Genomic DNA, 23,253 nt, shown 5'->3' with positions numbered 1-23,253 from the left:
CCGGCCCGGGCGGGCCAGGCGCGGCGGGGAGGCGACGAAGGAGGGAGCGGGCGGCACCCGGCACCGCCGAGCCGCGGCCCTCCGCCCGCCGCCCCGTCCCGGGCCGCGGAGCCACGCCGGGCGTCGCCGCCTTCACCGGGCCCCCCCCCCTCCCCGCCAAGCCGCCCAAAGTGGCCCGCGCCTCCGCGCCCCGCGGGCGCCGCCCGGAGCCCCTCGGCCCCCGCTGCCTGCTGCGGCCCGCCGCCGCCGCGGGGTGCCTGGCCGCCGCCGCCGCCGCCCGCGCCCTGCTCCGCCGCGGCCCCCGGGGTGATGCCATGCCCCGCAACCACGGCGGCGGGGAGGAGGGCGGCTCCGCGGGGCTCTGGGTGAAGAGCGGCGGCGGCGGCGGCGGAGGAGGAGGAGGAAGAGGAGGAGGCGCGGCGGCGGGGATGAAGGATGTGGAGTCGGGCCGGGGCAGGGCGCTGGCGAGCGCGGCGGCCCGCGGCGACGGCCTGCTGCTCCTGGGCACCGGCGGCGCGGCCGCCCCCGGCGGGCTGCGGGAGGGCCGCCGCGGGAAGCACGGCGCCCGCATGAGCCTGTTGGGGAAGCCGCTGTCGTACAGCAGCGGGCCGAGCTGCCGCAGGAACGCCAAGTACCGCCGGCTGCAGAACTACCTGTACAACGTGCTGGAGCGGCCCCGCGGCTGGGCCTTCGTCTACCACGCTTTCGTGTGAGTACCGACCCGCTGCCGGCCCGGGCAGAGCCCCGCCGCACCGCGCACCTTCCCTCCCCGCTTCCCCGAGCATCGCTCCGCGGCCGGTCCCCGGGCGAGGACGAGTTTCCCCTCCACACCGCCGAAAAGTGGCCGGGAGTAGTCACCCGCGGAGGCGGGGGGGGGGGGGGGGACGGGACGGGACGGACACCTGCGGCTCGGGCGACGGAAAATCCGCGCAGCCCTCGGTGGGAGGTGATGGGTGGCGGAGGAGGGGGGGACGGACGGACGGACGGACAGGGACGGACGGACGCTCGCGTGAGTTTGTGGCAACCGAGCGCTGGGCGCGGGTTGGAAAAGTTTTATCCCTCCTCCGCCCGCCTGTTTTTCCGAGCGCGAGTGATGATTTTTTTGACGCGTGGGATGCTGCGACCCGGCTGCGCCCACCTGCCGCCCCCCGCAGGCAGCGGGGAAGGGGACGGTGACCGGTCTCCGCCGGCGGCGGCTGTCAGTTCTGCGCTTTTTTTTTTTTTTTTTTTTCCTTTGAGTGGGGGGAGAGACTCCTTCCCGGCGGCCTCAGTCTGACCTAAAATAACTAAAATCCGCGTCCCGTCGCGTCGCGCTGGGGAGAGCGGGTGCTGTCACCGCGCTGCGAAACTCGGGCTGCTCGGAGGAGGGTGGTCCGGGAGAGCTGCGTGGGGGGCACCCGAGACCGACTGACTGCCTCAAGTATCCCTAGGCTCAGTGGTGGTCCTTAGTTCCCCGGCAATCCTCTGATTTTTACGGGTTCGGGCAATATTCGGGGGAAAGGCCCGACTCAAAAGCGTTTTGGGTGGCTGAGCAAGACACGCGATGCAGTCGCGCAAGGAGTCGTCGCGCTGGATCGCGGTTGCGATCCGTTGCGATAAATTACAGAGGAAGGATGATAGGCAGTGCTGTGTCTGGGATGTAATACACGCCGTTTCTATTCTACTGTGCTGTATGTGTATTATACTGTGTGTTTGACTACAGAAAGTAGATCGTAAATAAATCAGAAGATTTAATTGATATGCTGTAAGTAACTGTGTTTCCCTGGTAGTTGCCGGAATCAAGCTAGCGGTTACAGCAGCTTCGGTAAAAAAGCAACTGTTCCCTAAAAGCTGTTTGATGGCATAAAGATTGTTCCTCTCCCAGCAGCAGGGGAATCGCCAAATCCGACTTTAATAAAAGTTTTTATAAGCGAAAACCTGCCTTGCCAAAAACACGGCAGTCTGACTAATAAGACACTTTGTGGATAGATTTGTTTAGTAGCTCAAAGTTGGTAGAGATAACAAGCAGTAGAAGCGTGCTTAATGTTATATTTTATTCAGTAAAAGGGGTTTTGTCCACTTAGAAGATCTGCCCATTCCCTCTGTTTTACTGTGAAAATCAACTCTCACAGCTTGAACTTTCTTCTCGGAGGGCATTTAGTTGGTACATTTTGCTGGTTCTTACAGGTGTTATCCTGCAGCATCGATGGATGTAAACTATTGTTGGGAGAGTCACCGAAGTGTTTACTAGGAATTACCTTACTGCAGTGCCTGAAGTTGCCATACAAAATCAGTAAATTGTAGTTTTGGACCTCTCTCTTTGAGATCGTGGTGAAAATCATTAAAACAAGTAAAGTTCAAGTTGGAAGTAAGGTTGACAAGTTTAAACCTCAAAAAATAAAAGTAAATTTCCAAACAGAGTGAAGTCATGACACAGCAGCACTGTAAACAAGGAAGATTGCCAGCTGCATTTAGATAGTTGCCTGCATAGAAAGAATGCCAGTTTTAATTTTTAATTGCAAATGGCAATTTTGGCAGCTGTAAATGCCAACATTATATCTTTTATCTGAGCAGATCTGTGTGAAAGAGCTTGAAACGCTACTGTAATATAAAGGCACCTAGTGATAATATTAGCTTTAAGGATCTGTCACTGCTACAGTGTTTAAGGTGCATTTGAAGTTCCATTGGATTTCAGTTTGACAGCCATCCTCATTGCCAGTCTATAAATTATTCTAATGCATTTGTATAATTCTGATTTAATGACTGCCAGATATTCAGATAATATTTTTGGTGTTTCAGGCTCAATTCTTTCCAGCCACCTGATCAAATACAATCGCATCTTGGAAAACACACTTTCTTGCAGAATTAAAAAACAAAACAAAGCAACCCCCCCAACTATTTGGAGGGAAAAAAAAAAAAAAAAGTCTTGAGGCAAGTAGCTCAGAGTTGCAAAGACAGTATACTAAGGACGTGGATGAGATGTCTGTTCCTACCTCTGCTAAGCTATTCTTGCCTGCAGTGGAGCCCGTTACAGCTCTGTACTATTTCTGTTACGGGAATGGGCTGTCTGGGGTGAGAACTTTCGTGTAGATCACTGGTCTCCTGAAACGAAGCTCGCTCTGAATACGCAGGTTGAAGAAACGCAAGGGTGGTTTCAGAGTTTCAGTTTAAGGTCTTCGATCTAGAAGTTTATTTCGGTTTGCCTGGGGTTTTTTGAAATGAGAAGTGGGGAATTAAGCATCAGTTACAAATACGAACCCATCCCTGCAGTGGTATTTTCATTTCTCACTTCCATAGGGAAAAACACTTTAGAGCTGAGAATTAAGCACAGTCCCCTCTTTTTTTTTCATTTTGCCTTTTCAAATAAGAGAAAAACAGGCCAGCCACCTGAGGAACGAGTGTTGTGACCTACATTCAGAAGTCAGTTGGGTAGTTTATTTGTAAATAACAAACTTGCCAAATGCTGGGAAAGGCAGCTGCTCTGCAAACTTCTGCTACTAGAGGAAGGATTTACTCTTGAGCAAAGGCCTTTGACTTCAGTATAGATGTGCTGGGGAGTAGAGCAATATATTACATGTTTCTTGGCTCCTTTTTGTGCACCTCAGTAGCTCTTTACATGGAAGCCCTAGTTAAAAATCTAAGGTCTTTCCTGCTAGTTTTTGAAAAACTGCTCTTCAGACACCACGGTCTTCTTTTCTTAATCATTCAGGAACACTGAAAATATGAACACTTCTAAAATCAGAAAAGAACATTCATACCATTTGTGAGTAATGAGTCAGTAACTTAAACTCCTGCTAGTAAAATATTTATGCCACACCACATCACCTACACATGGAGCATGTGCGTATTTAACACGTGCGCGCCTACATTAAAATGCTGCGATACTGTAACTTTTCAAAAGCATTGTCCTGGGATGTCATAGGATTTCTTTCTGTTGTTGCTGTTACTGTTTATTTAGATTATTTGGGGTTGTTTGGTTTGATAAGAATGTATAGACATTGCCTTAGAATGATCAAAGGGGAATTCCAGATTTGTTGCAAATTTAACTCTGGGTTTCATCATCAGTTGTCATAAGGATTTTGTATTATTTTTGTTCTTAAGTGACATTCTGAAAAAGAGATGGCATGAGACATTCAGAAGAAAATACTGCTCTTTGATACTGTTCATACTGGTAGGATATAATTAGTTACATCAGTTTCCTAATTTAACGTGTTGGATTTATTTCAGGAATAATAAAGTTTCTGTTTCTTACTGACTTCTTTGTAATACTTTCCATGCAACAGTCTTTCACATTTGTTGTGGGGATGTCCTTCGCTTTACCAAGCCACCACCTTTTGCTCTGGAAGCTTCTGAATCACAAATCGCAGGGCTGGATGCGTGCACAAGGGCAGCATCGCTTTGCATGACCCGTATTCATAGGTTTCCACGGGCATCCTCTGTTGGCCACTGCCGGAGATAAGATACAGTGCTAGGTGAATTTAAGAGCCTGTATGATGTTCTTCTTGTCCTTTGCGCCGCTGATGGAAAAGGCTGAAAAATTATTTCTGAAAAAATTCTAATGATGCCATCAAAGATTTAACTAGCTATTTTAGTTTTCCAGATCTGCCGGAAAGGACATAGCTTACTAATGATCAGATGGCTACTGAGCAGCAGCGTCTTTGCATGTGAGCTAACAGCGCTGCATCATACTGTGCCATTTGTACAATTAGGGAGGTTCCACATTCTGATTAAAAAAAAAATAATGTGCAACAGCCTAAACACTGGCTTTTTCTCCTACTATCAGAAAGTAGGAGAAATGATTTTATCTCTATTTTATCCATCTCAAGCCATCTAATGAACTAGTTCCAGGGCCTCTGTGAGTAGATCGATGGCTTTCATCTTTTCAAGCACCATTTCAGAGTCAGGGTCTGATGTTGTTAGGATAACAATATATTTTTATATGCTTTGAAAAACAAATAATGGCATGATACTCACAAATAACAAATAATAGGGTTGACAACATAAATGCTGTGGCAAAGCAAATCTTGTTAGGTACTAAGGAGGTAAAAGCTTAAAACTCTTTAGCTGTAACACCTAAACTTTAGTAGGCATTTTCTTTTAGAGAGTGACAATGATGGTGGATATTTAGATGCACTTCAGTATAAATCTGCAGCGGTTTGCCGCTTCTGAGGCAAATCTGTGCTTCTGTATGTGTGCGTATTTCTCACTTAAACGTTGTTTGGAAGGGGACCTTTGGAAGTCACCCAGGCGAACTGGAAGACATACTCTTCCCAGTCGTGTCAGCTGGGCTTTGCCGAGACAGGTCTTAAACTTCACGGGATGGAGGTCCCACCTCCTTGCTGGGTAACCTGCAGGTCTGTAACACCCACCTGTTGAAAAAAGAGAGGTTTTGGCAGGGGGAGGGAAGGACGGGAGAGCCAACCTGAACATCCCACGTGGCAGTTTATGGTCATTGCCCCTCTGTGTATCATCTGGCACTAGCAAGAAGAATTTGGCTTCTTCATCTCTGTAATTTCCCTTCAAGCAGCTGTAGGCTGCTAGTAGGTCACCTATTAGATCACCCTCTTGCCAGACCGAAGAAGCTCAGCTCCCTCAACTTCTCAATGTGAGACCCAAGCTTGAGGCCCCTGACTATCTTGGTTGCTCTCCTGCATCTCTTCCAGCTTCTGCACATCCCTGTTCAGCTGGGGCAGGTACAACTGGCTGGGGCCGTAGTTGAGTGCCACATTGAGTAGAGGAGCAAAATAACTTTCTTCAGCCTGCTGGCCCCACTCCTCTGATGTAGTTGTACACTGCTTGCCTTATTTCTGATGAGGGCGTGCTGTTGGCTTGTACTCAACCTGGTGTGTCCAGAGGAACGCCAAGGCCCTTTTCGGTGGGGCTGCCGCCCAAGCAGTGGGTTCCCAGCCTCTACGGATGCGCGGGCTTATTCTGCACCAGATCTCTGCTTTTCTCTTAATTGGACTCCATAGGTTTTTATGTTCACGTCCTGTATTTTCTTGTGCTGTCTCAGTCATATACACTGACCTGAGAGGTGGGGACACAACAATCTTTAAAGCCACTTGCACTTTCTTTGTGATTGGCAGAGAAGATAAAATGGTCAACAACGCTTCATTCCTCCTCTTTCATGGTGGCGTTCACGGACAGCAGTCCTCTCCTGGAACTCTTTCATGGACAATAAATAACATCTAGCTTCTCTTTTTCACTTTTTTTTTTGCTGGAGAGCTATTGCCCACCTCAGGATTTTCAGTAGATAAGTATTGGGAATGTTTATCACGTGATGTATACTGACCTTAGTAAAATACCATTTCCCATTTTATTTTTTGAGGCTTGGTCTACTAAGTTTTCTCATTTGTACTGGCCTTACTTTCTGACTCAAGAGCGGTGATCCAGGGGGAACAACTAACTTGCCATAAAAATCAAAACTGATCCTCAGCCTTCTAGAAAGAAGAGAACAAAAGGCTTTCTTTGAGAAAAGAACTGGATTGGGGAGAGTTCATGCACGTGGACTTCTATTTGTCTTAAAGTTTATTTCTCAAATAGGATTAGGAGTTTTGTATAGGAAGGTGGAGAGTATCTTAGGTTAGTGTTTGGGTCTCTAATTTTTAAATAAATGTACAACCTTTGCGAGCAGGGTCTTCTCCATCTTTTCTCCATCTTAAAGCAAGAAGTGAGTTAAGAGCTTTCATCATAACTATCTTTTTGCTGTAATTTTTTCCCCTCATGCAAAAATCATGCAACTAGCATTATATTTGGGGGTGAGAGTCCTATCTTAGAGCTGTTTTTCTTGGTGCACCAGTCTTGGGCATGACATTTCTTGTCTTCTTTATTGAGTGTGTTGTATGATGTGGGGACTCTTGGTGAACTTGCCGTAGTCTCATAGGGTGAAAGAAGTTGCCCGAAATTATGGCTTTTTGTCCAGGGGTCGGATGATCTATGAATACATAGTGTGGCATTAAATATGTGCTGTCTCAAAGGAGTAGTTGTTTTAGAGGATGCAAGAAAGATTTTTGAAAGATTTTAATTGCCTGTGAGACAGTATTCGTGTGATTTTCAGAGTAGGCTCTAGATGATAGCTTAATGAGCTAGACACTTTTCTTTTTCCCCAATACTTTTTAAGTTTCTGCGGTGTTTGACTTCTTAAAGCAAAAATAAGTGTCATGGTATCTACACAGACTTGATGCTCTTTCCATGCTCCAAATCTAACTGTATTTTTAATAGCTATTCACCCTGTTTTACTGTTGTTGTTTGCAGCTTAATTAAGTTTCCTGAATTGGCCAAAAGTACAACTGAACTAATATTTTTGCAATAATTGCAAATAATTTCTAGCATCAACCAAACAGAATACCAATGATCATTCGGTCATTAGTAGTGTTTTCCCTATTCATGAGAATATACATCATTAATACATTTACTAATACTCATAAAAATGCGGTGAAATTTTTCATAATAGCTTCAGTGGAAAGGTAAAGCACATGGTTTGTAACTTTATTAATCTTTTCATGGAGAAAATACATCGAAGGAAAAACTTTTATTCCTAGACAATGTAAACACCTGACATCATTGCAAATAAAACTTAGTGCTGTAAGGTAGTTGTTTCTTAATAATTCAAAGGTAAAGCTTAATTGCCAAGTGTTTAACATTTTTATTTGGTTCATATTGCCATTACCATAAATGTCTGATGAAAATTAATGAAATTTGCCACTGATTTTAATTGAAGCAAAAGTGAGTCTTCTGCACACAGGTAAAAAAGATGGAGTAGGAAGCATAAATAATACTATCTAATGAAAAATCTTTAACATGTATACATAATAGACATCATTTGCTACATTATTCCTAACGAGGCAGATGTTTATTCTCACAATAAATGTTGCTTTTTCCCTTTGCAAACCATTAACACAACAGAGCATGCATTTTTGGCTTTTTTAATTAATGCTGGCCTATCGAGATGCACTTCTAAATGTGTATTATATAAACTATACTGAGTTTGGGGAAACTTGTATTCTTTTTTTTCTCCTTTCTTGTTTTCTCTGAGAGATTCTTTTTTAAAGTTTGGTTTACAGATTTCCTGTACGAAAGCGGATGTACATCACCCAAGGGACTGCCACCACAGGTCAGTTAAGGTAGAAACTTCATCAGCTGTACAGTTTATCAATTGCAAAATAATTTTAAGCAGTTGCTGTGCTCATGTGCAAAGTAAACTTCCTTTAAAGATATTTATTAAAAGTTCAAAGGCCTGTCAAAGGTCAGCCGCACTTAATCAAGATCTATTTTCAATTTTCTGTTGAGCATTAGATTTATCTTGTGATAGCTGTCTGAGTTGCAGTGTAATTGCGTTACAGGAAGCTCAGCAAAACGTTCATCATTTTGGGCACTGAAGTGTAGTCTCAGGCAGTGTCTTCTACTTGAAAGACTATGTGATTACTTCTTAATATATACAGTCTGGTCCAGTGATTCAGAGGTGGACACAGTCCTCCAGCTAGACATATCTGAATTTTCTCTGTTTGGCCTTCACTCCAAAAAATCTGCAAACATAAATGTGTGTATATTCCTTAACAGAGATGGACATAAATATGTATGTCAGCATTTTCTTGAAGAGTGAATGATTTTCAAAGGCATGGATTACCTGCAGCTTCCTTTCATTATTCTATTGTGCGTTCAATGGGTAATTCACTTTTTTCTCCCCGCTTGTATAGAATGAAGTTTAACAAATGAATCATGCTCTTAAACTGATTAGAAATAATGAAGAAGGGAAGTTCTGTACCTGCCCACTTCTTGATTTAAGCAATATATTCCTGTTTGTCTTGGCTTCCTTCTTGCTTTGAGACTCCCTAGTTCAACAAAGCAAACATATTACGCCTTTCAAGATTTCTGTAGACTTTTAATTATTTTATTATAGTCGTACCCAGTATCATATGGTAGCAACGGAGTGGTGCCAGGAGTCAAATATGATCAAACCAAGACAGTAAAATCTTTCTGCTTTGGGAGGAAAAAAATGCTGCTGAACACATGCAGATGCCTCCCTAGGTCACTAGTGTCATAGATTAGAGCATTTGCACACATCCTTTTGAGGTCATTCACTCAGAAATAGCATCTAACTTCTCCTAGGGCATTAAATTTAATTGCTTTGTACGGCCTAAGCTCATCCAAACCCGTGGTGTCTGAGAATTGCCCATTAGCACAAATGCACAAATCTTCTGCTTCCAAGCTCTCGTGGCAGGACTGCACTTAGAAGTTACTGCTGGGGCCTTTCTAAATAAGGATAAGGATCCTGACATACCTGAGAGGGCCTTTTGTGGGAAAATTAAGATGAAATACTGTTTTGGATGCGTTTCTGTAAGTAGTGGGGGTGGAGGGCCACTGATCCTTGGCAGTGAGTTTGGAAATGTAGGTCGGTCTCCCCAGGAGATGAGTCTGTATCAGTAACCGCATCTTTTTAATGGCAAAACTGCCACGTCGTCGGAGAACGACGGGTGATGGCTCAGTTGAAGCTGGTGTGGCATCCACACCGCGGCCGGGGCTGGTGGGCAGGTGATGTCCTCTTCTCTTCAGGTGGCCCAGCACCAGAGCAAGAGGCATTGCCGTGGCGCCAGAAAAACGGCGCGGTGAACTCAATCAGCTTGAAAAACTCTTCTACATCCCCAAAAGTTACGCTGACTGAGGTTAGAAGTAGTCTCTCAAACCATTAGGAGGAAAGAAATCTCTGTTCCTGCTCTGGTCTCTCTGCAGTTGATGCTTTCGTGTGGAGTCCGGTTTTGTCACGCGCGTGGTCAGAGGAACCGTGGCCGCAGGAGGGAGCACAGCCTCGCTCTTTGCTGCTCCCTCCAAAAGGATGGCAGGAGACCCACAGCAGCGTGTGAATGAGATACTTGCAGGTTATCTGTGCAATGGGGAGGAAAGAAGAGCCTGTGCTGGCAGTTGGAGGGGTTTTCTTAGACCTGTCCCTCAGACCTTTCTGAAGGGCAGTTGGGAGGCAGAACTTAGAATCGGAATCAGTCGGCTTGGAAAGGACCTTGAAGATCATCAAGTCCAAATGTTAACCTAACGCTGCCAAATCCATCACTAAACCATGTCCCTGAGCACCACATCTACACGTCTTTTAAATACCTCCGGGGATGGTGACTCCAGCACTTCCCTGGGCAGCCTGTTCCAATGCCTGACAACCCTTTCAGTAAAGAAATTTTTCCTAATATCCAATCTGAACCTCCCCTGGCGCAACTCGAGGCCGTTTCTTCTCGTGCTATCACTTGTTACTTGGGAAAGGAGACCAACAATCTCGCCACAACCTCCTTTTCTCATGCCTTTGGCCCCACCTACTTGTTTTTTACTAGAAATGTTAATTAAATGTTGTTTTTTCAAGAAGGTTCCAGTACACTTCCTGGGCAACTCTAGTTAGTTGCAGTAGGTATGCATGCTCTCAAATGATTTATTCAATTGCTAGTCATTTAATATGTGGATGTTTTGCTCTTTGAGATGTCCGAACTGCATCTGTAGACTGAAGATGAAGCAGAATCTAGAATAAAAGAGGAACAGCTTTGCTAATGTCTGTGGGTGTTGTAAATTTTTATATAATACAACAGTTTGTTCAAACAGATGTATTTTTTTCCCCTTAAGCTTAGAAACAGTAGATTTTATCTGGTGGTTGGAGATACTGTCTGGAAGGAAGTTAGCCTTCCTCAAAGGTCACACTGACTGCTGACTAAACTTGTGATTTGGCTTCTGCAAATAATCTGTTCGCCGGGGTATTGGAATTGAGAGGTTATTGTATGCAGCGATGAGGCAGGTGATGATCCTGAATTATAAATACTCTTTGGAAGGAATTTTGAGTTTCATCCTGAAAATGCTCGTAGACATACCTTTTAGTGGTATTATCAATAGTTTTAGGCACCTACATAGTAATTAGTAGAAATCATCGAACTGAGCATTGATAAAAGCTCTATCTTTCGATCAGGGATGATGGCGAAAACCCATATGAATTAGAGACGTGTTTGTAAAGCTTCTGAGTTATGCTTGAGAAATTCTTCTATGGAGAGAGGACTATCCTGACATCTCCGAAGCTACTACACTATGTGTGTGCGGGCAGTCCGCGTGCGATTTTGCTGTTTGGAGAGTTATGGTGAGAGCATTTGTGGAATTGCAGAGGCAGGAGAAGTTATCTAGGTGGGAATAAAATCACTGAGGTGAAGGAGAATTTATGAATGTCTGCTTGACCATAACAGTACTTGACTGAACGGAATATTACTTTCAGGTTAGAAGTGTGTTTGTCTTATATTAATAATATGATTTAAATGAACATTTTTCCTCTTTTATTATCTGTTTTCTGTGGAGAGAAAGTTGAAGTACCAGTGTGAATCAGTTTATTGGATTTATATATAAATAAAACACGGTATTGATCTTTACATTTTTCTTCCATTGAGGTCTTGACCCTGTGTGCAGACCCAGGGAAATAATCAGTAATATTTTTACTACAACATGAAAATTTTATTCACTACCTGATTGTGTTTCTGATCACTTTTCCTTTGGGAAATGTTTGTGTAAATCTCCTTGCTCAGATTGAGCCTCAACTGGTTTATTCCCATCTGGGTCCACTCTCTGCTGGAGCTGAGGTCACTTTTTAGCTGCTCTGGTGGGTCATTTGATGGGAAGGGATGCAGCAGCCCAGTCTCTGACCTCCAGCGAGCCTACGTCTACAATTGGAGGAAAATCTGGGGAGGTGCATCTGAAATTCCAGTACTTCTGAATACCCTCTAGCTCGGTGAGAAATACAGTCCTCAGGGACTTTTTCTGCAGGAAGGAATTCAGTCGTCTTATTCCTGTCCAGGGAATTTCTCCTTGAAACCATAGCTAAGTTAATGATATCCATGAAATACCAAAGACCTCTAAAAAGATGATAATATGAGATTAAATGTTGTTATTGCTGCTGTTCATTAATGGGAGAGCTGGAGTTGAAGTAGCTGTACCAAACTGAAGCGCGATAATCACACCAGTAAGTGTCAGAAGAGAAGTATTTACTTGGAAAAATCCTTTGTATGATTTTGCTCTCCAGTATTTTTCATCTGCCCATATCTGTAAATTACCTCACTGCAATGAAAGGTCATGGCATTCTTTTTGGCTTGCCTTTATCACCAGCTTTAAGAGTTAATCATAAATAATAAAATGGATAGTGGCTGAAAACTAGAATATATTAAGACAGCGCAGTGACATTTCAGATACGATCTGTATCTGGAAGATAAAATTAACTAGCAGAGTGCTCAGCATTTAAGAAATACGATTTTATGAAATTTCAATTGTGTTTTTCAGGTTTATTAATCCCTGGAAAAATTGTATTCTCTATCTTGAGAGGCAGATCTCTGTGAAATAAGACTAAAATGAAAACGATCCTGGATGAAAATGTGAACAGTTGTAAAGATTTGGAAGTCATTCACAGACGAATCAGTCAAGAGATCAGAAGTGTATTTTGATTTGGGGTTAAATATATTAGGGAGGCCCACTCATCTCCCAATACCTACCTTTAGCATCCTGCAACGAACCAGTGTTTGCCTTCATCACAGTCCAGTGCGTATCACGGAGCCGTGTCTTACGAACACGCAGGGTATGTGCTGTATTCAGTACATCGCAATGGCTCAGTAATAAAGTTCTGTCTTTCGGCCTCGTCTTTAAACGTGAGGCATATTGTAACGGAGACGTGATGTTGGCAGGTTATGCTGTTCCAAGTACGGATCTGTGGATTCGTTTCAAAGCGAGGGCTGCCTTGCCTACCTCTAGAGGGTGTGCAGGTGACGGCAACAAATCACTACACGGAGTTCCTACTGTTTTCTGGCAGGAGGATAAAACTGGTATTTTGCAGTCCAGCCCTGGGAATTGCTGGTTATGTGATCTAAAAAATCATTATCATTTTTAGCTTGATTAAAAACAATCATTAATGCAGAATACTGGAAAATTGTTAGAATATCTTGTGAAAAATGATGGCACACACAGCTACAGGTCTGCAGGATGTCATGCACTATCTTCAAAATTCTTTCATGTAACAAATGCAGGAGATGCAAGTTCATGGTTAAATAATACCAAGTATTTGTATCAGTTTTGTTCTTGGGTATTCTAGTTACCTACCTAGCTATCCATGAGTGTCTTAGATGCTCTGCAAACGGTGAAAAATCTTCACAAAAGAAACCTGTCTTTTCTCTTGGAATACTATGGAAAGGCAACACAATGGCATTGATCAGCATCGTAGGCAAGAATGTCAGTTCTCCCCCTACATTCTTCTGAAGTACCGCAGACCACGACGTCACTGTCTTTTATTCAGGATGGTGACGCAGGCATCATTGTCGAGATGGACCTTGATCAGTCCTACTATGATTTCTGTCCACCTAATATCTCAGAGGTATGACCTGTCTGTCGCCACAGCTCAAACTGTCGCTCAAACTCTTAATATTTCAGTTCTTGCAACCTCCTTCTGTCTGGACTCCGCAGGATGCTCCGAGTGCTCATCCCTGTGACTCTATAACCCCTGCCCCTCAGGCCAGAGTTGCCTCCTCATACCGCCTAGGGAGAAAGTTCTTTCTCTTAACTTTCAATAGCTGTAAAAAGCAACTGGCTAGTTACTTTTTAAAATTACATTTCTAAGTGGTTAACAAAAAACAGAAAGCCAACTTTGCATGATTCATTAAGTGGAAAAAAAGAATGAAACTGAATGAAAAAGAATGGAAAATGAAACGGTTCCTTTTTGCTGGGTCCGACAACCTCAGTGGCATGTGATAGAAATGCTGTTCATTCAACAAGAAACTACTGACAGCAGAAGACTAACATGGGTGCATGTCTAACTTACTGCAACTAAACCCAACTTCAGTAAACCTGTAACTAAAGCTGTGGTGTATTTTTTCCCAGTCGCTTTTTGAAAGTGACACTTATTTTGGCAGATACTGAGCTGTTACATTAGCTGGGAACGTCACTGTGCAACGATTTTATGGATGTTATATATCAGGTGGTTAATGAGCATTTTCCTCCTGCATTATTTGCCTTTGTCTGAAGATCCTGAGTTAGAGAAATGGATGACTGATGGAGGAACAAGCAGAATGGCAACGCGGCTTCCCAGCACGCAGCAGGGATACCAGGATGCAGGTGAATTAATGGTGGTGAAGATACACCTACTCTTACAACTTTTTCTGAGGTTGGGAACTAAAAACCAGCAGTTATTAAGTGGCTGACAGAGACTAGGAAGAACGTGGGGAATTAGTCAATGGGATACAGATTGATATCGGTCTCATGGGTTGTTTGAAACAGGCTGTTGGCAAAATCCGAGGGCTTGACAAACTTTAAGAAAGGTAGACATGAACTGGAGTAGTTTGTTTGTTTAAGGTATGTTTTTATGAAGCTGCTTCTCTCAAAACAGGCTTCTGCATCTGCAAACTTTTGCAGTCTGTAGTATGGAATGAGGATGGACTTAATGCCCTTGAGCTAGTTTAATTTATTTCAACTGATCATATTGCTGTGAATACCATCTCTGTGTCTTTTGGGACATTCTACCAAACTTTTAAAGCCTTCTATAAGTTTTGTGCAAATTCTTCAAAAACAGGAGTAAAAAAGAATATTTTCGTATGTGACCTAGGATGGAACAGCAATTCAGATCTCTGCAACTAAAAGTCTTAAATAGTTTTTCTATCTTACCAGCTAACCTCTAGATGACAGGTGTTTAAAATTAATATATATTGTGTCTAGGTAGGCTGAGTCCACTGTGTCTGCTGTTTCAGTTCTGCATTGGATCATTTAATACATTGTGTTCATTAAAATAGACCCTAGAATCTGTTGCGCACACACACACACACACACACACACTCTGAAGTCTTCTTTTGTGTTTGCCTTTTTAGTGCCTCAGAGAACGCACTGGGAAAGCTAGAAATGTATGGCCTCTCCGTTCATGCAACCACAGCAGACCGAAGAGATCCCACACTTTCCTGAAACCTCACCCTTGTTCACGTAGACACCTTTGTCTTCCCCAAATACAAAGCAAATAAGACTGTCAGCTCTTTTATCTTGAGGGAGGAAGGAAAAAAAAAAACCCCAAGCCAAAAACCACTGGAAAAACATGGTTATTCCTTTTTTTTAATGTGGAGAGTCATGGCAAGCTTTTGAGTCCAAAGTGTTTCTAGATTCTTTTTCCAATAGAAAGGTGAAGAAAAGCTGCTTTTTCTTCTGAGCAGATCTCAGGTGTTTTCTAAAAAGCCGCTCAAAATACAGACATTAGACTTCCCTTTGAGTGGCTTTTTAGCTACTCTGCCAGTCAATTTTTTCTTCTTTTGGTTGTGCCCAGTTGGTTTCCTAAGGGACTAACGATCTTTTCCTACCCCTGTGCTCTCTGATGAACTCAAGTCCTCCCTCAGAGGACCGCGGAACTGGAACCTAAGGGCTTGCTAATGGTCACCCTTGTAAAAGGACCCCGTGGACATTGCTGAGGGGTGAAAAGAGCACAGCTTTTATCACAGTGGTTTATTTCCTTTGAAATTTCAGCACCATCCTGGCATTCAGCTCACACTGGCTCGGGCTTTCAGAAAACTCTCGGATGCATTCAAGCACGTAGGTGCTTACACATATATATATAAAAGCGCTGACATACATTGCTGTCCCCATTAATAAAAGCAGAGAACATGATTTATATTTTGTTGAGTCAAACACTAGTACTTTTGGATAGAGAAGTCTTTAGCAAATACAAATGGCAGGCCAAATCCTAAAGCTGTTTACTAGCCATTAATTCCAGGCTCAATCCAGAAGCTCTTACTCAAGCAAAATACCAGTGAAGCAATAGGATGCTTTATCTTCGTATTCTTGAATTTTTGAAGAGTGCTGTGTAATTTAAAAAAAAATTCTACTTCATGTTTCTATCAGCCCTGTGTCATCGCTGTCTTGCGCAGCCTCACGAGTGATCGCTTGTGCTGCCTGTACTGTGGTATGTGATATGGTAAATCACCTGCAGCTGCAATGGATCTCAATATGCTGTAGACGATGTTTTTAGATCTTTGCTTTAACCATTTGCAATGAATAACAGAGACTGTAAGTGGCAAAATACTTTTCCTTGAAAAGTAGCCATTAAAATCCTGCTGCAAAAGTAACCATGGAGTTTGGAAAATGATATGGTACAGAATAATGTATTTTGCTACATACAGTTTTATTCATTTCTGAAAATGATTATTCTCTTGCAGGCATGGAAATCTGGATATGTTCCTAATGTAAAATCAATAGGAAATACTTCAGTTGTTCAAATAGCTCTAAACTTATTTTAGTTTGATAGCTGATTGTATATTATGTTTGCAGCCTTTGTGCAAAGCAGTGTTTAATAGCAGAGTTTGCTTTGTAATGAATATAGATGAGGACTGTTCTTTATATTATCTATCTAAAAAAACCCATGTATTCATATAAAGCGTTGATGTTAAGTTGCCACATTGCTTGGAATGTGTTGCCACATTGCTTGGAATGTATTGCCACATCGCTTGACACATAGCTATCAACTAAAAGAACTCCTTGCAACTCAAACTCAAGACTTACCACTTCCCATTTAGAAAAAGACCTTACAAGTTAGTCAAATGACTGGATTAGCAAGGTTATACTGGTTCCAAGGTATACTGGAAAGTTCTCAGTATTGGTGTGGATCACTTACTGGTTTCTCCTACGTTGCCTATGTATACAGTGGTTATCAATGGCTATAACTGCTTTATAGGTCTCAGGCCATTCTCTTACTGTTGTGATTAATTTTTCCCTTTCCTAAAACTTAGGCAGAAAATATCTGAGAATTAATCTGCTGTTTTGTTTTGTGCTTTGTCTAGCAACTTTGTGTAAGTTGCTAACTATTAATGACCACCCTTGGGGCATGAAAACAAATATCCTAACATTCTCATGATGAAATACATTTTCTTTTGAAATCTCTGGCACCATATTTGGTCCATCTGATTTACATAGTTTGCTTGCATAGTTTTGTGAAAGAGGAAGGTAAACCAGCTCAGCTGCACCTGCCATCTTAGAGGTGTTTCCGAGTGAAGAGACCCGGACAAGCACGTTTTTTGGGGGGTCATCTGGTCAGTTGCCCCCCTGTGTTGGACCACTTGCAAAGACAGCGTCCAAGCTTACCATTTTAGTTTGAGGTTAATGACAAAGTCTCAGCATGAGTTGCTAGTTAAGTCTGGTTTTGTACCAGTTCTGTGTTTGTCAGAGTCATTAAAGGCATTAAATCTGGCTGGAATATTGTCTATGGAGAGGGACGATTATCAAGTGAAAAAAATTGCATTTATAAAGGTTTAAAAAGGTGGTAGATAACAGTTGGCCATCAAAGATATCGCTGCTTTAGTGCATTTATCCTCATTTGATGTTTAATCCTGTTCTGTAACATTCAGTTTAGAATAGTTGGTCCTCTGACTCAAATTGCTCAAGGTCACGGTTGTGATGATATTCTCAGCAGTACTGCGGGCAACTACTACTTTGAAACTGTTTCCTGTTGTGATCTTCTTCCTTGCAGTGGGGTGTATGGTAGTATATTACAACTTGCAGCTTGCGGTGTTTTATTGCTTAATTTAACCATAGCTTGCATTTCTTATGGTTTGATTGGTTGGCAAAGCATGCAGAAATTCTGAGTCAGATACACCTATTTCTGGATGACCAATATAATTAGGTGCAGCCCTGAAGCAACACGTTTTGTGTAACTTTCCAGGCACACAAAATGCAGAAATACAAGGGATAGTTTAAAAATTGTTTGGAAAAAAATAGTGCCATTTAACTTTGAATTATGATTGTACTTGTTCTGATGAGCCTCTTGGTAATGGTGAGATTCTGCTTTTTTTTTCTTCTTCTTTTATCTTTTTTTCTTTTCTTTTAATAATTATAACTTTGATACATATGAAATATGCCAGATGGACATTCTTGGAAATGTAGGTGTCCTGTATAATCTCAGAGTAGCTATACAGAACCAGCATTGTCATTAAATTCCACAAATTTCTGTTTTCTATAACCCTGTCCTGGGGCACTGCTGTTGAAAGTGAGTTTTGTTTCTGTAGCTTGTGTAGTCTGGTTTGCATGACCAGCCTGCTAAAAACTGTGCTAATTAGTGGTACTGCAGTTGGATGCATGGTGCCGATTGAAAACAGGACTGAAACCAGCAGCTTGTATTCCAGGGGACACAGGAATTATTCACTGCTGATAATTTTTGGCTCCTAACAGTTGGCTTTGAATTTGTCACTAAGAGAGGGAAGCAGTTTGACTGTAACTGTCTTGCTAACAGTCCCTGAAAAATGTTTCCGTATATTTGAAGACTAAGATTCTATTGGACAGGTAGGCGTTCACTGCATCAAACATGATTACGTGCTTAATTGCTTGTGTGTAAATAACGGAGTAAAATCCTTATGGGTAGTAATTGAGACACACCTGGGCGCAATTAAGTGCAGCGGTATATAGTATTGGTTTCCTTGAAATGCAAGAAATCTCCCAATTCTCATAGCACAAAATCACATACCTCCCTGGACTGAAAATATTGCCTCCTAAGAGAAGCAGGTAGGATTTAAAGCCATAGGGAAAAAATTCCATTTGTTACGCACTTTTATAAAGAAACCCAGAATCTACTTGTAGTCTTTCTCTAGATTTATCATTTGAGGTCTGCCATTGTTTTATCTGCTTCGTTTGAGAGCTGATGGCCTGCATCAGCTCTACCCTTGGCTGAGAGCAGGCATGGTTTTCTCCGGGAGGTACCGCTAAATGTCTACCAAGGTGTGGGCGTGGGGGAGACCTGCCTTGCTTGCAAAATTGTATTAAATAGCTAAGACTAGATTATTCAGCTTCTTTTATTTAAGATACATTTTATAATCCAGTTAAGTAAATAATAACGGTAAATGCATTCCCTAAAATTCCAGTAAATACATGGATAACATCTTGAATTACCAGGAGAGGAAAAATGAAGTGACACTGGAGATCCAAAGAGTGGAAATATAAAGCCAAAGCTGAAATTTTGGGAAATTGCTGTGGTATTTTTGGTTTATTTTTAAAAGGGGAGGAAATAATTTTTATAAAAATAACATTCTAACAGTAATCTTTTAAAAATAATATTGATGTGAATGAACATTTATCCCTTGCTGTGTGGCTTCTGAAACTTTGGCATTTCTTCTGTGGTTTAAGCTTTCCCTTCCTTTCTGTGATGTTGTTTCTTTTGACCTAGCAGCCATACACTGGATAGGTGTAGCATCATGCAATGTGAGCATGTTTAACTGTCCTTAATGTATATGCTGGTTTATTCTTCATGCTAAATGCATACCAGAAGTACCACCAAGTGAATCAATTCCAACAAATTGCAGACCTGCCTTAACATGCCTCTGTACAATGGACTTAGAGCTTTTATACATAAGTCTATCTGTATGTATGTATGTACAAACATGTTGTTGGACATAGCAGCTCCTGATCTGGAGGTGAAATGGTGCGGGCTTTCCCCTTTCCACACCACTTAGGGCTAACTGGCACCAGAGTTGCCAGGCTGCATCCATCCTGTCTTGTACTTGGCCAAGGGCCTTTTCTGGGCATCAGGTGGTAGTCCTTCAGCCCTTACACATAGTCCATGGGGTTTTTTGGTCGAAACTATCAAAAAGAATGAGAAAACTATGTTGCAGCCCACCAGAATGGCAGTTTTTATAGCACGAAACTTAAATCACATGTTTTATGACCTGTCAAGTAGCCTACGAGCCAGACATGTGGCCGCTTCATCCATCTAGTGTCCTTCTCCCCAAAAATGAGGGGTCGTGGGAGCAAACTGTCCCTGAAGACAAAGAGCAAACCAGAGCTGGGGGCTGAAGAGCTGAAGTCTTCAGGAGTGCAGTGCCCAAGACCTCCTCCTGGTCACCTTCTCTTTAGCAGTATAGGCATCCCCAAAAATACCTATAGCTCTTGCTGCAGAGCCTCCCCGGGCCATAGTGCGGAAGGAGTGATCGGCAGTCAGAGCTGGTGGAGAATGTTCTTTGTCTTGTGAAAATGTGGGATGTGGAAAATCCCGTCCCAAATGGCAGTGAAGATTTGGCTTTCAGTGTTTTCCATAGCAAACATAAAAATATCTTAGATAAATGCTGTGCTTCAGTGTTAGCCACTTCATACTTTTTTTAAAAATTTATTCAGTTTCACTGCACTAAGAGGACTTTTTCACCTGAAATCAAAATGCTTTGCAGACTCCTCAACATTCCTGTGAAGCACAAAGAAAATAAATAATTTCCTTTGATGTAAGTTGAAATGCTTGTGAATCAGTATGGTTTTTTCAGGAGAAAGTTTGCTAAAAATTCCCAACCAGCCTTTTTCTCTTTTCCACTTCCCCTCTTTTCTTTGTAGATGACCAACATGTGGAAAGGCAGTGAGACTCCCACTAGAGATTTCTTGCTGCATTTTTCATGAGGAATTCACAGGGGGAGGCCGATACTCTAAGAGATGAGCTGCTTCACTTTGGTTGGTGCTCTAGGAAGCACAGTTCACTATTAAAAGTACAAAGTAGAGTTGGGGAGCTGAAAGAAAGGATGGAGAGAGAGGGTGAAAGTACTGCTGAATACTGGTTAAAAGCATTAGAAACTGTTAAAAGAATTTGGCAAGCTGACCCCCAGCTTTAACCTTTAATCACCTACTTCTACCCCTGCAGAAAGGCAAATTTATGTGAAAAGGGTGGTGAGTCTGTCTGGGCTGGTTTCTGAAACGTGGTGAGCAAGGGCGCTCAGCTTTAAAACCGTAGGACTTGTATGCATAAGCATGTATTTCACCCTTTTTTAGACTCGGACTTCTCTGTTCTTGGTCGTACTTTCAGTGTTTTCCAGGGCTTCTGCTGTAAGGGAGCCAAGGACCGCGCAGCAGTGCCCTGCGGCAGAGCTTAATAAGCAGCATCCCGGCTCCTGCAGCGCGTAACCGGGCTTGCACTGCGCACCAAAGAGACTTGGGTTTGCCTTTACTGTCACCAAGGGCCCAGGTCTTACCCCACGTTACCGCAAACATAGCTCTATACTGTGGAACGATCAATATTTGCAAACCTTTAAGGAGCCAGCTGCGTCGTCGTCGTGCTAGCTGTTCCAGGCTCTACCTTTCGTCCCGCTAGAGATGCAGACCTCCTGGAAGGACCCGGCTGAAATGAGATGTTAGTCTTGCATATAGAGTCATAGAATCATTATTGAATGGTTTGGGTCGGAAGGGACCTTTAGAGGTCATCTAGTCCAAGCCCCCTGCAATGAGCAGGGACATCTTCAACTCGATCAGGTTGCTCAAAGCCCCGTCCAGCCTGAGCTGGAATGTTTCCAGGGATGGGGCATCTACCACCTCTCTGGGCAACCTGTATATTATTTACTTACTTTTACCTGAAGCCTCGTATATCTAAATAATGTTTTAGAAGTGTATTGTATCCCCTAGCACACGTGAAGAAAAGGTGAGTGACTCCCTTCAAATGTATTTCTTCATAAACATTTAATTATAATTTTTTACCTTGATATTTTTTTTAAAAGACCTCTAATCCAAGTGAGCAGTTCAGATACCAAAGGCAGCATTTGTGGACTTTATATGAAGGTACGAAATGTTTGGACTGATAAATAATGAGTGTAGTAGGTTTTTTTGTGTTTAGTAGTATGATGTAGTATTTTTAACCTGTTTATTTTTATCTGTGCCTGAAATACTTTTAAGATAAAGAAGCCTTTTTGCTAAGCGACTAGTCGGAGGATAATTCAAAGCAAAGTTGCTGTTACAAGTTAGAAATATTCTTTAGGTTGTTTAACATTTCACAGCTCCTTGTTGAGAGAATGCAAATGAAGCAAGCCAGTAAGTGAAGACAAGTTGATGTTACACTCTGGTGTTGCTTCTTTTAAATTTGGCTTAAGGCATAAAATAACAGCTTGAGAAGCCAGTGCAACAACCACTAACTTTTATGATTCATTTAAAGTAGTCACATTTTTAAGCATGAAGGAGCTTTTTGAGGCTATGCTCTTGATATTAAAAAAATATTCATAGGAAAATAACCTAAAAGCTGTAGGGTTTTTTTGTTGTTGTTGTATTATGTTACGAAATACCAATCAAGCGTCATTCAGCATTGAGTTCTGGGAAAACAGTATGTTTGTTTGGCAACTTCTGTTATTCCTAACCTTACTAATCTCAGTTAATAGTTGTTTCTAGAGGAGAACCACAAGGATGTGCCACGGGAACCTGTTGACGATGCCGCGGTTCTAGCTGCAAGGGAGGCAGATGGCTGACGACTCTCCATACTGCTTTGCTTCGCACTCCTGCCCACCAGTCTGTCCTGCTGTCTGCCTGTCTCCTCAGCTCCCTGCGCTTCCAGCTTGCCATTTGCCATCGGTATTTCCTTAGTGGACCTCTGTGTAGGCAAGCTGAAGGAAAGCCCGCTGAGCAGAGGCATCCCTGAGTTGGGTAGCTGGGGCTTTGGAGATCCTACCGCATTCCCATGGACATTTTCAAAATTACATAATTGAGGAAAGATGCTGCGCTTCATATTTCTCCTCATTAAATTAAGAATTGAAAAATATTTGGATTTTTTTTTATTTCTGTGGGAATTTGTATGTCCACTCCAGATCTTGAATATTTTGTAGTTTAAATAAACATCTAAATGTTTTGTTTGAAATAAAAATATGCAACATGCTGGAAACAGATTGACCCAGACCATTTCCATAGTTTCTATGTTTGGTCTGTGGGGAATGTTCGCTATGGAGTTGCTTGCAGCTCCTTGTTAACCTGCTAGCCAAGGTTTCAGGGTGAAAGAAAAAAAAAGATAGCTGACACCCTGCAGCATGACTCTTCCCTTGCTCCTCCTCACGTCTCCTAATGATCCCCACTCTCTACATATGTAGGGGAATTGGGGGGGCAAAGACAGCTAACAACTCTGGTTTGCACTTTTTTTTTAAGTTGAGGTTAGAAGCTAGTGCTAGATATCGCCATTTATGGTTTTGGGCTACCACGTGGACTGCACAGGTTAATTTTTGGAACACGCAAGGCACGGAGAACGTATTGAAGTTCAGTGGGAGTGAGTTGTTGGGGCCCCCAAAGTTCCTGGAAGTGCCAGGGAAACGCAGAGCAAACCCTCTGGCTGGGCTTGGCAGGGTGCAGGCATCGCGGGGAGCCCGCTCCCTGGCAAACAGATATTTCTGCTGCGACTTCTACTGCGATTGAAGAGCAGTTCTTGCCTCACAGTTTGCAAAGGTATTTGGCAGCCACAAACTTCCTTCGTGTTTATTGACTGATTCCACGACAATATTGGTTACTCTCTTCTCCAAGTCCCATTCCTTGCAT

At 42.7% G+C, this 23,253-nt stretch overlaps 1 protein-coding gene and 1 long non-coding RNA gene across 2 annotated transcripts in view; both read left to right on the top strand.

Moving 5' to 3' along the window:
• The first annotated feature begins 314 nt into the window (after positions 1-314).
• The window catches only part of KCNQ5 (potassium voltage-gated channel subfamily Q member 5), a 292,976-nt gene continuing 270,037 nt past the window's right edge, over positions 315-23,253 (top strand). The window contains exon 1 of the mRNA XM_052781719.1: positions 315-709. Coding sequence (XP_052637679.1) covers positions 315-709 — 395 coding nt within the window. The remainder of the gene's footprint in view (positions 710-23,253) is intronic.
• On the top strand, positions 19,542-22,492 carry LOC128139414 (uncharacterized). The gene is made up of 2 exons (XR_008234372.1): positions 19,542-21,525; positions 22,116-22,492. It is a non-coding gene; the product is annotated as an uncharacterized LOC128139414 (long non-coding RNA).

Source organism: Harpia harpyja, chromosome 3, assembly GCF_026419915.1.
Source record: "Harpia harpyja isolate bHarHar1 chromosome 3, bHarHar1 primary haplotype, whole genome shotgun sequence".
NCBI lineage: Eukaryota > Metazoa > Chordata > Aves > Accipitriformes > Accipitridae > Harpia > Harpia harpyja.
Note: the sequence above shows the minus strand (reverse complement) of the source record. Positions and strands in the feature narration are given on the sequence as shown.